At 38.2% G+C, this 16,056-nt stretch overlaps 1 protein-coding gene across 4 annotated transcripts; it reads right to left on the bottom strand.

Moving 5' to 3' along the window:
• Positions 1–4,542: 4,542 nt before the first annotated feature.
• Positions 4,543–9,602, bottom strand: LOC309499521 (uncharacterized protein). Of its 4 annotated transcripts, XR_014206281.1 has the most exons (7): positions 9,470–9,595; positions 9,007–9,419; positions 8,552–8,740; positions 6,715–7,083; positions 5,949–6,198; positions 5,474–5,529; positions 4,543–5,406 (listed from the first exon to the last, which is right to left on the bottom strand). XR_014206281.1 is itself a non-coding variant. In XM_082170795.1 (4 exons), the coding sequence occupies exons 1-4, from the start codon at positions 9,029–9,031 to the stop codon at positions 5,951–5,953; spliced, it is 831 nt and encodes a 276-aa protein (XP_082026921.1). In that variant the 5' UTR covers positions 9,032–9,602; the 3' UTR covers positions 5,650–5,950. The 4 variants fall into 4 exon arrangements, 1 of the variants encoding a protein (XP_082026921.1); XR_014206279.1 differs by having other exon boundaries at positions 4,543–5,387; positions 5,467–5,529; positions 9,007–9,602; XR_014206280.1 differs by having other exon boundaries at positions 4,543–4,991; positions 9,007–9,602.
• Between the last annotated feature and the right edge of the window lie 6,454 nt (positions 9,603–16,056).

Raw genomic sequence — 16,056 nt, 5'->3', positions numbered from 1 at the left:
ATATATATATATATATATTTCTGTTACTCAGATGTGAAACATTATGTGAATTTAAAGTGGCTGCGTTATAAATAGAAATATGGGTATAGCCTAATGTATGTGCTGTTGTTGGTTCCCATGACATGCTACATTTGAACATTTTAATGACAGTGTCTTGGCTATACATTTTGCATTTCACTAATGAAGGGGAATGTAAAGCATTAAATCAACCAGGTCTCTGAAATAGCTCAGAGCTGCATCTCCTGAAGCTTCATTTGACAAGCATATATTGACAGAGCACAACTCCGTGTCACACATTTAGATAATGGAAGAACAACACAGAAACAAACAGGGTCAACAGTCTGGAAGAAGAGGAGTAATGATGTGTGGTGGAAGAAGGGTACAGAGGCAAAACAGTGGAAGAGGTCAAGATTGTGGACATGTTTCTAATGAAATAAGGACACTATTGCAGACAATGTTATCAATCATGACCTTACAATGACTGAGGGTCAAAAGGTAAAGCCGAATGTTGGGAGAACAACAGTGTCTTCAATCATTCAAGACAGAACAGGTGTGTAATCAGACATTATTTTCAGTACTGTAATACTGTATACGTACTCCACTCGCATTTTACATACAGTAATACAGTAAATGTACTTTATAGAGAATGTAACACACACACACACACACACACACACACACACACACACACACACACACACACACACACACACACACACACACACACACACACACACACACACACACACACAGTGTGTGTGTGTGTGTGTGTGTGTGTGTGTGTGTGTGTGTGTGTGTGTGTGTGTGTGTGTGTGTGTGTTACATTCTCTATGAAGTACATTTACTGTATTACTGTATGTAAAATGCGAGTGGAGTACGTATACAGTGTGTGTGTGTGTGTGTGTGTGTGTGTGTGTGTGTGTGTGTGTGTGTGTGTGTGTGTGTGTGTGTGTGTGTGTGTGTGTGTGTGTGTGTGTGTGTGTACCAGAGTTTCCGCTAGAAAACAAGTGACCGGCAGAGGTTTCGTTTTCCGGACATTTTGATGATATGCTGGTCAAAGATACTTAATTAGTAAAGTTGAGGAAAACTGGAGGCAGGCTATGCAACTTAAAAAATTACATAATCAGGCCGAATGCAACATGTTTATTAGCCTAACTTTCAAATAGACGAAAAAAAAAACATTTTCTACTATGGTTCGTTTCTTCATTCGGATCTATTTGCGATCCATTCCATTCTAAACAAACAACGCAGTTTATATGCTTCGTCCTTGTTTCATTATTCATTAAGATAATAATTAATAAATGCACGCATAATTATCAGCGAAACTTGATCAATGTTGCAGATGTTTGCTATGCACAAACAAATGCCTTTCAACTTATGTGTGCAAAATTCAGAATAAAATGAATGTGCAGCAATTTGTACAAATAGAGAGTCTAGGTATAGCCTACTATAAGTGTTGTAGCCATTAAGCTCATTTAGTTTAATATTTGTTAAAATATTATAATGTTATTTTTTTATTTATGTTGATTATGAAAAGTGAACAGCACAAGTAAGATAGGATGCGCAATATCGAGAGACATGGAGCGGGTCAGACATGATTTTGACCACTTAATTAAGTTTTGTTTTGTAGAAAGACTTTTCTGAAGTGAATTTCGTTTTGTATAAATTGTATCTTAATTTTAATAAAAAAATGTTTATCAACCGATTGCCTGGAAATATAGCAGACGATATAGGCCTAATCATGCAGGCGCCCGCGCGGTCACTTGCATTGCTCGTGAACTGGAGCGCATCTCATCTAACAAAACTCAGCATAGGCCTCACAGACATGAAATATATCTTAAGAAAGCTTGAAATGTCTTTTTAACAATTTAAAACTAAAAGAAATAGGCTACTCTCTGATTATGTAATCATGTGCATTTCTCTCTATAGGCGCGTTCACTACGGAGATGGCGATCGTCAACTTCATCTTTACAGCTGTTGTTGCTGTTAATAAACTACAAATAATAGGCCTATAATTTTATTAAACAATAAATGAAATGAAATTGTAATTGTATTAAAAAAGCACAAAAAAAAATCCTGTTTAAGTGTTTTTTTTATTTTTTTATTTTTTTTTTTACCTATGCTAATTACGCATTAAATTCAGGTTGGCTACTGAGTCGCTGTCCTCAGTGCCCAGAAAAGCGCTGAAACGGAGATGAAGGGGAAACCGTTCTTATTTATTTTTTGGCTTATTTTAACTGGGCCATCCAGTTTTCTGGAGGCCCACCTAATCAAAATCCTGGTGCCGCAAGTGCTTCAGCGGTCTGATATCAAGAAATAACAGACCGCATTCCACATTGGAATTCAACCAAGCCATGTAATAGCCTAATGTTTAATAACTTTAAAACTGTAGAGCCTGTTCCTTTATAACATAGCCAAAGGTCGGTGTATTTTTGCTTTATACATTTTAGGCTTATTCTCAAATTCAGATTGTGTTGGGGGGCGGGATTATTAGGCAATTTTAATCGGACAATTTGACCGGAGAGATTTAATTTTGTCGGACATTTCAACGGAAACCCTGATGTGTACATATGTATGTCATTGTGATATAAAGAATATAAATATAAATCGTAGCCATATAGTTTAAATCTGAAAATACTGAACACAAAATACTGAGCATATTGTCTAACATGTAGGCCTACTTCATTAACTGCAAAATTGTTAAGTGAATGCTTTTTACTGTAATTCTTATTTATGTAACAAACTTTATTTCCCAGGATTTAAAGATTTAGTGTAGCATTTATGATTATTGTGTGCTTAAGAGCAGAATAAAGGTATGGGTATTTCATGTGCTAGACAGGAAAAGGACCAGCATGCAGACAATACCATAGAATAAAGCAGTCATACTCTGACTATTTAAGTCTATTATTCTGTTATTAAAAAATGCTACAAATGACATTACAAACTCTTCGTTTTGACATAAAAATCCATTTAAAAAAAATAATTAAGTCATACATTTTACTTAATATTTATCTTGTGGAATAACTTCCAAAGATGCATGCAGAACCCATACAAATCTGTAAGACATTTAAAGCACTGAAAATATTTTACAAAAGCAAATGTATACTATAGCGAACATTGCTCCTTTCAGAAATTGTTAATGCATTGAGCCCTTAATGTACAGGAATAAATGACCCAAGACTTACTGAAACTTCTTACAAGTATATCAAGGAGTGGACATGGCTAATGAGCAGATGAGTGTCCCTCTGCTGCCACCTACTGACTTTAGTGGTCATTTACTGCCATTTTTGTTTTAAGTGTTTGTTTTTCCTGCAGGTGAAAACAAGATGCATCCGTTTAAGCCTTTTACTTTATTTATCAGGGCTGTCAATTGTTTTGCCTGAGTTGGGTGATATATTTGTATGCTCTTAACATAGTAGCAAAAAAATTTGCAGTATGACTAGGCTAGATTTAATAGAGTGCTAGGCTTTATAAAAACTGTAGTGTAGCTCTATTAAATAGTATATTTATGTTAAACTATTTTAAATTGAATGATTAATGACCTGTTCAGAATAAGTATAGCAGTAACCAGCAATCAGAAGTATGATAATTCATTTTAGTTTAAAATCCAATACGTTTTAAAGTGGTTTCTGAATGGTTAATTAATACTAAATGCAGCATCTATGAATGAACTTGAGGCATGCAGACCGGCTGCTGCAGGGCTTTAACAAATCTTTAACAAACAAATATATGACCCACTTTTTCTGAATTTTACTAGCCCATTTTATTTGTCTCTCATCGTATACATGACAATATACTTTTATCTATCATTGGGATACAAAATGCATACTTAACAGACATTCATCATCATATAAATAAATAAATCCAATTTAGTCCTAAGTAAACTGCCAAAATAAGATTATCTATAATGTCTATAACAGTAGCCTAAATGTAGCCTATGAGAAAATAAGGAAAATAAGGCGGGCAGACGTGCAGACGGGCAGACGTGCAGACGTTAAGACGTGCAGACGTACAGACGTTAAGACGTGCAGACGTTAAGACGGGCAGACGTGCAGACGTTATCCACACGTTAAATTCTAACGTGACGCCGCCGTCACGTCTGTAAAGATCAACAGCTACACGTTATTGACGTGTCTACGTGACGTGATATTTGCGTGTACGTCTCCATATAAAACAAATGGAGACGTACACGCACGTATACACGTGTGTTATCTGTCGTGCTTGTCAGTCTCGTCGCCGAATGGAACATTTCGAGCGCCATACACACACACACACACACCACCCGCTCGCTGCCAGTGCAAGCACAAAAGTAGTCCCGGCCCGCGCGTGTAGCCTGTCAGATACACCGCCGCCAATCAAATTACGGCGTTTCTTGTACTGTCGTTGTTTTGGCCGTTGGAATCGATCCAAATAGCAGCGCAAAGATCCAAATAGCAGTTCAAAGGAGCTTGCTAAATATTGGTGGGGACAAATTTGTCATCTCAAAATATTGATTGGGACTAGTACCTAGCGTCCCCCCCTAAACCTACGCCCATGGTTTTCACATAGATCATAACTCCACCCCCCTTAGAACCAACTCTATTTTTCTCATGCAGTTTAAAAGCAGGCACTTCTAATGCTGCTGACGGGGAGTATACATAAAGCCATGTCTCAGATAAAAAAAGGACATCTAAATTAGAGTCCAGTAAAAGATGATGAATTTATTTTCAAATGATTTCAATTCAATTCAATTCAAATTTATTTGTATAGCGCTTTTCAGGCGTCGAGTCGTCTCTTCACGGGCGTCGCGTCGTCTCTTCACGGGCGTCGCGTCGTCTCTTCACGGGCGTCGCGTCGTCTCTTCACGGGCGTCGCGTCGTCTCTTCACGGGCGTCGCGTCGTCTCTTCACGGGCGTCGCGTCGTCTCTTCACGGGCGTCGCGTCGTCTCTTCACGGGTGTTGGGGCATCTGAAGTTTCCATGAGAGGCTGGATACAAACTGGAGCTGACGAACTCTATTTACCTCGGGACTAGCGTCCCGAGATAACAACAGAAAAGTAGATGGGAAATAATTAGCATAGCTGCCGTTCATAATATTAAATGCATTCGATCTGATTCAACTGTAGTATAAAAGGTAAGTATTATGTGAATGCTTGGCTAAAGAGATGCGTCTTTAATCTAGTTTTAAACTGGGACAGCGAGTCTGAGCCTCGAACAATATCAGGTAATTTACTGTAGTGGATAAAGTAAGGAACTTGACCTGGCAGCGGAGGGCACATCATCTCTTGGTCGCTGTCGGAGCTCCACTCGACGCTGTACGTCCCTCTGCTGCTGAGGCTCAACTCTCCACACGACCGCCTGGCCGAACATCCATCATCTGGGCTCTGCTGGCTGCCGCTCTGCCTCTTCCTCTTCCCGTAAGCCTGACCTGTGAACACAGAGAAAGAAAACTCAGAAGACAGAGGAGCTAAATCATCAGAACAGAAACTACAAACCTCCAGATCATCCGTCTGAGTGGAAGCAGCTCCTCTGGATCTGGAGAGGCCTGAGGCTGGAATATTTCAGACATCACATAGTTAGTTATGTTTTGATAATAATCAATGATCAATGTCAGTGGTCAATTACAAATTGTTACAATAGTTACTCATAATCGAATTCATAATCGCGTCGCTATATCAACTAAAATTCGAATCATCATCGCACGCACATCTGAAGTCGGCATCAATTAATCTACTTGTACTTGCAAAACACCCCGATGTACATGCGAAAATGTCATCATTCAAAACAAATAAAACTATCCGGACATAAATACAAAAGATGGAGTATTTGCATGCTGATGATGACTATAGTGACGTTTAAAGCCCGACACGCGCGCTGTGACTCAGATAAACAAAGAACATCTAAATTAGAGTCCAGTAAAAGATGATGAATTTATTTTCAAATGATCACCTAAGAGACCCTTTGGCTTACCTTTATTCCCTGTCCGAAAGATCCTCCATGTTGAGTGACTCTGAGCTAAAGAACTCCACCAAGGTCAGCAACTTGACGGCTGGGAGATCTGGCTCAGGCTCTGGGTCCAGATCTGCTGGAGGGACGAAAGGCTCCACAACATCCACAGCACTACTGTGACAACAGCAGCCGAAGTGTTGTTTCATAGCCTTCCACACTCTCATGAGGAAAGAACGAATTCCTTTCCTCTTCCGACGTTCTGTAGGTTTTTCTGAAATCACACAATTGAAAAGACATCTATTAGAAACATCTCTGACCTCAAATTAAACAGTGACACAATGACACTTATATTTACTGTTCAATTATTATCTGTAATGTTACAAATCAAGTAATGCAAATATATTATACGACGGCCCTGCTTCTGCTTAATGCCTGCATAAATGCCCCAAAGTCTTATTTCACAATATTAAGCATTGACATCCAGTAAACATCCTTTTAAACATGTTTTTTCTCGGTTATACAAATGTTCAGGGAACATTCTGTTTTATAATTTTGCAAACATTATGGGATGGTTACTTTTGAATGTCCTGTCAATGTTCTGAAAAATATGTTAGACAATGTCCGACTAAAATATTTTGGAAATCATTTCGGAAAGAAAATTTCAGCTAAATTTTGCTGAGCAACGGTAAATATGACTAGACCTTAACCTGTTAAAAGCTTTAAGCAGTCTTATGCACGAAATCTGTATCCGTACACTTTACACCCCCCAGCCTTATTTCAATCTCACCTGTTGAGTTCTTGTTCGCAGGAGAAGCCTCCACGGCACCCTGAGCTGTTCGGCGAGTTGAGGTCACTGTTGGCTCCACAGGAACTTGACCTGGCAGCGGAGGGCACATCATCTCTTGGAGGCGGTCGGAGCTCCACTCGACGCTGTACGTCCCTCTGCTGCTGAGGCTCAACTCTCCACACGACCGCCTGGACGGACATCCATCATCTGGGCTCTCCTGGCTGCCGCTCTGCCCGTAAGCCTGACCTGTGAACACAGAGACAGAAAACTCAGAAGGCAGAGGAGCGAAATCACCAGAACAGAAACTACAAACCTCCAGATCATCCATCTGAGTAGAAGCAGCTCCTCCGGATCTGGAGCGGCCTGAAGCTGCAATATTTCAGACATCACATAGTTAGTTATGTTTTGATAATAATCAATGATCAATGTCAGTGGTCAATTACAAATTGTTACAATTGTTACTCAAATTGAAAGGTTTATTTCACATGCAAGGAATCAAATACATGTGATCACTTAGCTGGGAAAATTGGCGGATCAAATCAGGTTAACGTTACCTCGCACAAGTTTCTGCACATTAATTTAGTCCATCATCATACCATAAGTGGGGACGTTCTGGGAACATCACATTTCCAAATAAAACATGGTCCCCTAAACATTCCGATAACGTCCTGAATGAGCCGTCGCATAGACTGTGCGAACTGTGCAACCGCACAGGGCCTCGCACCACTAGGGGGCCTCGCAATCCTGCTGTTTTTTTTGTTTTTTTTTTACCACTTTTTAAAACATCTCGCTGCACGAATGTAACAATTCTACAAATAAATAAAACATCTCCAGTTAACTGGCCAGTTAACTATTTTTAAAATAAGAGATGATCTAGCGCTGATATGAGTTTTTTATCAAGTGATCAAAGTGCTCCTTGCAGCTGCGATCAGTGGCGCGGATACGGTGTTTTCTCGTGTGGCTCGCGCACACGCCGAACTGTCTTCCTTTGGACGCGCGCTTCAATCCGTTGCGGATACTCTAACATAATGCACACAAATGTGTCCCTGCTTGATATACAACCACTGATGAACATAATCGGTTTTGATAAAAAATTGTTTTTAAAACTAACGTTATACGAGAAAGATAAAATAAAAATATATACGAGCGCGGATTCGAACCCAGAACCTCTGACACGCTTGGTGAAAGTTCTACCACTGGACCATTAAGATATACGTTAGTTAAGTAGGCGGATCTATGTATGTATTCGGACAAATTCTCGAGCTGACTTTATGTAAAGGACTCGTTGCACAGTTGATTTTTTTCCCTTTGAAATAAATAGCAAAAAGTCATAGCTGAGACTATGTGCATGATTATGCTGTATTATTCTACTTGATAAAAACGTATTGCAGCGAGATTATGCGTGCAATAGAACTAGAACAGCTACGTCCGTGTGACTGTTATTCATGCGCAATTGAGCATCCACATCAAAGAGCAGGGCCTCGCATTTCAAGTTCACACAGGGCCTCGCACCCTACCTGCGACGGCGCTGCCTACAATATCACATCAGCAAGAGTGCCGTTTTCCGTGCACAACTGCAAATGTGATATTTATTTTATATAACAGTTAAATTAACAATAAATGAACATTGTGAGTTATTGAACGAATCAATTTAATATGTTAGACAAACGTCCGACTAAAATATTTTGGTAATCATTTCGGAAAGAAAATTTCAGCTAAATTTTGCTGAGCAACGGTAAATATGACTAGACCTTAACCTGTTAAAAGCTTGAAGCAGTCTTATGCACGAAATCTGTGTCCGTACACTTTACACCCCCCAGCCTTATTTCAATCTCACCTGTTGAGTTCTTGTTCGCAGGAGAAGCCTCCACGGCACCCTGGCTGCCGCTCTGCCTCTTCCCGTAAGTCTGTCCTGTGAACACAGAGACATCATCAAAACAAACGAAATCATCCGAACAGAAACTACAAACCTCCAGATCATCCATCTGAGTAGAAGCAGCTCCTCCGGATCTGGAGCAGCCTGAAGCTGCAATATTTCAGACATCACATAGTTAGTTATGTTTTGATAATAATCAATGATCAATGTCAGTGGTCAATTACAAATTGTTACAATTGTTACTCAAATTGAAAGGTTTATTTCACATGCAAGGAATCAAATACATGTGATCACTTAGCTGGGAAAATTGGCGGATCAAATGGGTTAACGTTACCTCGCACAAGTTTCTGCACATTAATTTAGTCCATCATCATACCATAACAAACCATAAACAAATGAAAAACTAGAGCACTCACCTCCTCTTTCACCCATGTGAGCCATCAACGTCCTCCTCCAACCTGCAATAGAGACAATACAAAATACAATACAAAAACAACAATACAATACAACCCTCCTCTGAAATACTACCAAAAAAAGTCAAATAATGAATAAATAAAACAAAAATAATCAAATTAAACACACAATTAAATACAACTACAAACTCCTAGTTTAACTCCCAAATAATAACTATTAGATAAAATGTCCTCAGAAATAATATGAATATGAAAAAAAGGAAAATATTATATCCTCCGATCTGCTCCTTGGTTTTCTCTCAGGAATTCTCCGAATAGCTTCAAAATCGCAAGATCTGCACAGAAAATACTCGGCAAAAGTCAATCTGAATTTGCCTCGTCTCAATCAACAGACAGCGATGTTTGAGTGTAGATTTCTGATTTTGAAGTCAGAATTAATATCATATCACGCGTCGCTAATAGCAACTAAAATTCGAATCATCATCGCACGCACATCTGAAGTCGGCATCAATTAATTTACTACGCAACCAATCGCAGCGTTCGAGAGGAATCACATGACCTCCAGTCAGCTGATCATCAAATCCTGCGTCCTGTAGCTCTCTGGTCATAGCGATGGTATTATAATCGTTTAATCGTGATATTACTTGCAAAACTGTCATCAAAACAAATAAAACTATCCGGACATAAATACAAAAGATGGAGTATTTGCATGCTGATGATGACTGTGACGTTTAAAGCCCGACACGCCTCTGAAAGGATTGTTGTGTGTGAGAGAACGTCATGATGTGTCTCTCTCTGTCTCTCTGTCTCTCTGTCTCTCTCTCTGTCTCTCTGTCTCTCTGTCTCTCTCTCTGTCTCTCTCTCTCTCTCTCTCTCTCTCTCTCTCTCTCTCTCTCTCTCTCTCTCGTGCGCATGCGTGAGCGTCTGTTGAGTGAGCGTCTGTTGAGTGAGCGTGCGTGGAGAGCGTGTGGTGAGTTTGAATGAGTTTTCTGCCCGCTGTGGCCTTTTTTTCTTAGTTGAATATCGCTATTTTTTTACGTTTAATCTGTATTTGAGTAGATAAAACAATATATATATATTTTTTTTTTTGGCCGTTGGTTATCAGTGTATCACCGAGGGCATGGCGGCCCAAGGTGTTGACTCACTTGATTCATTAACACGGCGTCACGGGGTTAAAGTGACGGCCGCAGCAAGTGTGGAAGATTGTGTCTTAGCTATCGGTGAGATTGTTGGACATAAGAGTATTTTAGCAGCGTCAAGAATGAGCAATGCGGTTGTTTGTTTTTTGAACACTGTTGAAAAGGCCAATAATGTTGTAGAAAGAGGAGTTGTAATTCGTGGTCTTTTTACACCTGTGCTTTCTCTTTCAACACCTGCGAGGAAAGTTATTTTGTCTAATATTCCACCTTTTATCAAAGATGAAACTTTGGTTAAAGAATTGTCACGTTTCGGGAAGTTAGTTGCTCCTGTGAAAAAGATCGCGATCGGGAGTAAATCGGACTTAATCAAACATGTGGTGTCTTTTAGGAGATTCACTTATATGATTTTGAGTGAGAACAGAACTGAACTGAATTTAAATCTGAAATTCAGATTTGATGATTTTGACTATACTGTCTATGTATCCACTGACACTACAATGAAGTGTTTTGGATGTGGAAAAACGGGGCATTTGGCTCGTGCTTGTCCCGAAAATACACGTACAAGGCAGGACATGATAGATGAGAGTGTGGTGCAAGATGTGGAAAGTGTTGCTGGAACATCTGTGTCAGTACCTGTGATTTCAGTAAGCCTACCTGTAAATTCAGCAACTGTGAATTCAGCACAGAGTGTCAAAGACACAATTAACAAAGTTGCCTGTGAACAAACAGTTGAAACTGTTGTTAAAACTATGATGGTAGTGAAAGATTCGGATTTGACTGATAAGGGTCAGGCAAAGTCAAATGTAAGCTTGCTTCAAGAAGCTAATGTGATTTTTGAAGAATTGATGGACACACAAAGCAGTTCAACGAATTGTTTATCTGATATAGAGTCTGTATCAGACAGTGTAAATATGTGTGAAGTAGACATGGATCAAGCTGTCTTTAAAACTCCTCTAAAAAGGAGAAACAACGATAAAGAAAGAGTTTCAAAACAAGCAAGAAAAGATCAGAAAAATGATACAGATAATATTGAAAGTGAAAGTGAATTGTCTGATTCTAGTGCTTCAAGTTGTTCACAAAGCGAGTGGATATGTAATGATTACAGTGCTGAAGAAATTAAGAAGTTTTTAAAAGTAACAAAAAATCAGAGAGGAGTACAGGTTGCTGATTTTTTCCCAGACCTGAAACGGTTTGCAGAAAGTACGAAGAATCTGATGAGCGACGGTTCCTTTCTGGATAAAGAAGTATATCGACTGAAAAAATTTGTTACAAAAATCCAAAACCAGCTGAATAATGATGATAAAGTGGCATAGATCCTTTGCCTTGAGTGGCTGTGTGTTTCTGTATAGATTATTTTTTGTAATTTTCTTTTTTTCTTTACACATGGCAGATATCCGTATAGCATCTTTAAATGTGAACGGAGCTAGAGATGATGTAAAGAGAATGCAAGTGCATGAAACAATAAGGCAGAAACAACTTGATGTTCTTTTTTTACAAGAAACACACAGTGATGATAGAAATGCTACAGACTGGATAAAAGAATGGAATGGTCATATATTTCTAAGTCATAAAACTTCACGTAGTGGAGGAGTTGCCATCATGTTTGCAAAGAAGTTTACCCCATGCTCTTTTAAGATAGAAGAAATAGTGAAGGGGAGACTTTTAAAAATTCAAGCTTTTTTTGAAAAATATGTTTTGGTTTTTATTTGTGTGTATGCTCCCACTTTTCCAATAGAGAGAGTTGCTTTTTTAGATATTCTATGCTCAACTTTAGATAAATGTAATAGCGAAGAGTATTTATTTCTTGGTGGTGATTTTAATTGTGTTGAACAAAATATTGATCGCAATCATATAGAGCCACATATGCCTTCTCGTAAGCGGCTTTGTGAAATAATAGAAAGAAACGATCTATGTGATGTCTGGAGAAGCATAAACGGAGATTCACGGCAATATACATGGGCTCATGCACACGAAAATCTATTGTCTTTAGCAAGACTAGATAGATTTTACAGTTTTAAACACCATTACAGTGTTTTTAAGAACTGTATAATAAATCCGGTTGGTTTTTCAGACCACAGTTTAGTTATTTGCAGTGTTTTCTTCAATTCTGTCTCACCAAGGAGTGCGTATTGGCATTTTAACACTGCTTTGATAAATGATGCCTTTTTTAAAGAGACTTTTGATTTTTTTTGGAAAAATTTTAAAAATGAAAAAGTTTCTTTTTCTTCTCTGCAGAGTTGGTGGGATTTTGGCAAGACTCAAATCAAGGTTTTTTGTCAACAGTATACTCAAAATATCACAAAGGAGACCGCTAAGTCAATAAGAGTTTTAGAAGCTGAAATTTTTAATCTTCAAGATATGGCACAATTAAGTGAAAATCAAGCGTATGTCGATTCTCTTTTTTTAAAGAAAACTGCTTTATCTGACCTACAAGAGATGAAGGCACAGGGGGCGCTGGTCAGATCGCGTTTTAAAACCATAGAACAGATGGATGTACCATCGAAATATTTCTTTGGTTTAGAAAAAAAGAATGGCCAGAAACGTTTTATTCATTCATTACTTTCTGAGTCTGGATCTTTGTTGTCAGACTCTAAGGAAATAAGAGAAAGAGCAGTTCGTTTTTATGAAAAACTTTACAAGTCTGAATATAAAGAAGATAAGGACTTAGAGAAGGCTTTTTTTGGACAATTACCAAAAATTTCAAAAAAAGCAAATATAGCACTTTCAAAGCCTATTGGCCTGGAAGAATTGTTTAAAGCTCTTCAAAGTATGGACAATGGTAAAGTTCCTGGGTTAGATGGAATCCCGATTGAGTTTTACAAAAGTTTTTGGTCTGTTATAGGAGAAGATTTGTTATTAGTTCTTAATGACAGTTTAACAAAAGGACGATTGCCAATAAGTTGTAGAAGAGCGGTCTTGACCCTTTTGCCTAAGAAAGGTAATTTAAGTGATATAAAAAATTGGAGACCCGTGTCCTTATTGTGTTGTGATTATAAACTGTTATCTAAAGTACTAGCTACCCGTTTGGGTGAGTTTTTAGATGAAGTTATTCATCCTGACCAGTCATATTGTGTGCCTGGTAGGTCAATTTTTGACAACATTCATTTAATCAGAGACTTGTTTGATGTAACTAAAATGTTTGGTCTTGACATAGGCTTGATTTCCTTAGATCAAGAAAAAGCATTTGATCGCGTCGAACACAACTATTTGTGGAAGACGCTTCAGGCTTTTGGTTTTAACTCAGATTTTTTATCTTATGTTAAAATCCTATATTGTGATATTGAGAGTATTCTGAAGATTAATGGTGGCTTATGTGCTCCTTTCAAAGTGGGTCGAGGAGTACGACAAGGCTGTTCACTCTCAGGGTTATTATACACCCTTGCAATAGAACCACTTTTAAGTGTTTTAAGGAGAGTTCTAGAAGGAGTGCCTCTACAGAATTGTAAGATTCCTCTGTGTCTGTCTGCATATGCAGATGATGTAGTGGTGATGATTAATAAACAAAGTGATGTTGATGTATTACTTGAGACACTAAAAGATTTTGGATCAATTTCATCTGCAAGAATTAATTGGAATAAAAGTGAGGCAGTTTTGATGGGAGAGTGGAAATGTAGAGCACTACCAAATCTTCCAGGAGGTCTATGCTGGACAAGAGATGGTTTGAGATACTTGGGAGTTTTTTTAGGAAATGAAACAGTATCTCAAAAAAACTGGATTGGAACTGTTGAGAAGCTTAAGAGCCGACTTGAAAAATGGAAATGGCTTGTACCAAATTTATCATACAGAGGACGTACTTTGGTGATTAATAATTTGGTGGCTTCCTCTTTGTGGCACCGGATGGCCTGCATTGACCCACCAGCTTATTTACTTGCAAAGATCCAGTCTGTTTTATTGGACTTTTTTTGGGACAAGTTACACTGGATACCGCACAATATCTTGTATTTAAAAAAAGAAGAAGGGGGTCAAGGACTCATACATGTACAAAGCAGGACTGCGGCCTTTCGGCTACATTTCATACAACGCTTGCTTACCAGCTCAGAGAATATGGCCTGGAAGTCAGTGGCCTGTGTTATACTTCAGTCCGTTGATGAACTCTGTTTAAGCGAAAATTTATTTTTGATGGATCCAAAGAGAATCAGTACAATGGAGCTTCCTGTTTTTTATAGAAATCTGTTTAAAGTTTGGGACCTTTTTAAAGTGAAAAGAACTGAGACAGATTCTCTTTTTTGGTTACTCGAAGAACCCATGATTTATGGTGCTCGTCTGGATATCTCACATGCATGTGGACTATCAAATGGTGCTCTTATTAAATCCAAAATTGTAACACTGGGGCGTTTAATTAATGTGACTGGTCCCTATTTTAAAAATGTGGAAAATGTGGCTGCCTTATTAGGTATTAAATCAGTTCGAATTGTTGAAAGATTTCTTCAGAATTTGCAGTCTGTATTTACAGCGAAAGAGTTGAACATGCTTGAAAACTGTTTTGCTAAGAAACTTCTGCCTAGCGATAAAGATGCTTTTCCAAAGTGTTTTTTGTCCCCAAATATAGGGGAAAATTCTGGAGTTTTTTTGGAAAATGTATCCGATATGGATTTATATAAAGTTGGGGGAAAAGTTTTTTACAATGCTTGTGTAAAAGTTTTCAACAAAAAAGGGTTGCATGAAAGAGTTGATTCACCTTGGCGCACTATTCTTGAAGTTGATGAAAATGTAAAACCAGAGTGGAGGGCACTTTATAAGCCACCATTAACAAAAAGAATTGGAGACTTACAATGGAGAATTATACACGGTATAATTGCTGTTAATTCTTTTATTTCTATTTTAAATCCAAATGTTAATCAAGAGTGCCCTTTTTGTTCTCAAAGAGAAACAGTTTTTCACATGTTTATGCACTGCTCAAGACTTAAGCCTTTATTTGACTTGTTGAAGGATATTTTCATTTGTTTTGATGAGAATTTTACTGTAACAGTTTTTATTTTTGGTTTTAAATATACCAGAAGAAGACAAGATGAATGCCAATTGATTAATTTTATTGTAGGCAAGGCAAAAATGGCAGTATATGTTAGCAGAAAGAGGAAAATTGAACAAAAAGGTGATTATGATGTTGTGATGATGTTTAGAGCCATGATCAAAGCTAGACTGCTAATTGATTTTTATTTTTACAAAGCTACTAACTGTCTAGAAGCGTTTGAAAAGATATGGTGTCATAGAGGGGCATTGTGTTCTGTTATGGACAGTGAAATTGATTTTTCATATTTTCTATAAACATGATGTGATTTACATTTGAAAGTTTTAAAATTGTTAAATATTTTTGTAATAAATGTTTTTTGAAAAATCAAAATCTCTCTCTCTCTCTCTCTCTCGGTATATTGGGTCAGCACCACACGCTTCGGCTGTTTCCTCTCTCTTAATGCGCGTTCCTCTCACAACACTCTCTATAATTCTCCTCACCTGCTGTCAATCAGGCAATTGGCCTCGCTGCCATGGCAACAGATTTCGCGGTGCGATGAGACGACCCTCCACAAGAGGTCTCCAAATAATACTGCCTTCACGAGGATTTTACTCTTTCTCTTTATCTGGCTTTTGTCACACGGTGACATAGTTTTAAACAAATTCTACATAATTAAACTGTGGCATTTACTGCGAATCACTGAACTGGGTTCATCTGTGCACCAGAAGTTGATGGACCGTCCTCCTGCTGTTCTTCCACACTCTGGGGGCGCGGGGAGAGATAAGAATACCCGTTTATACTTAGATTTAAACTTTGATTCTATAGGCTACTCCACATAAAAATGTGAAATAATCAGAATGTGTAGATTGTTTGATGTGTAGACACATAATATTAACATTACCTCTGTAGGCCTCTCTGTGGCAGCAGAACTCTTTATCCCCATCGTCCTGTGAAGATGAGTAT

The sequence above is a fragment of the Leuciscus leuciscus genome (genome assembly GCF_965113295.1).
Source record: "Leuciscus leuciscus genome assembly, chromosome: 5".
Lineage (NCBI taxonomy): Eukaryota > Metazoa > Chordata > Actinopteri > Cypriniformes > Leuciscidae > Leuciscus > Leuciscus leuciscus.
This window is presented reverse-complemented; position numbering and strand designations above follow the sequence as displayed.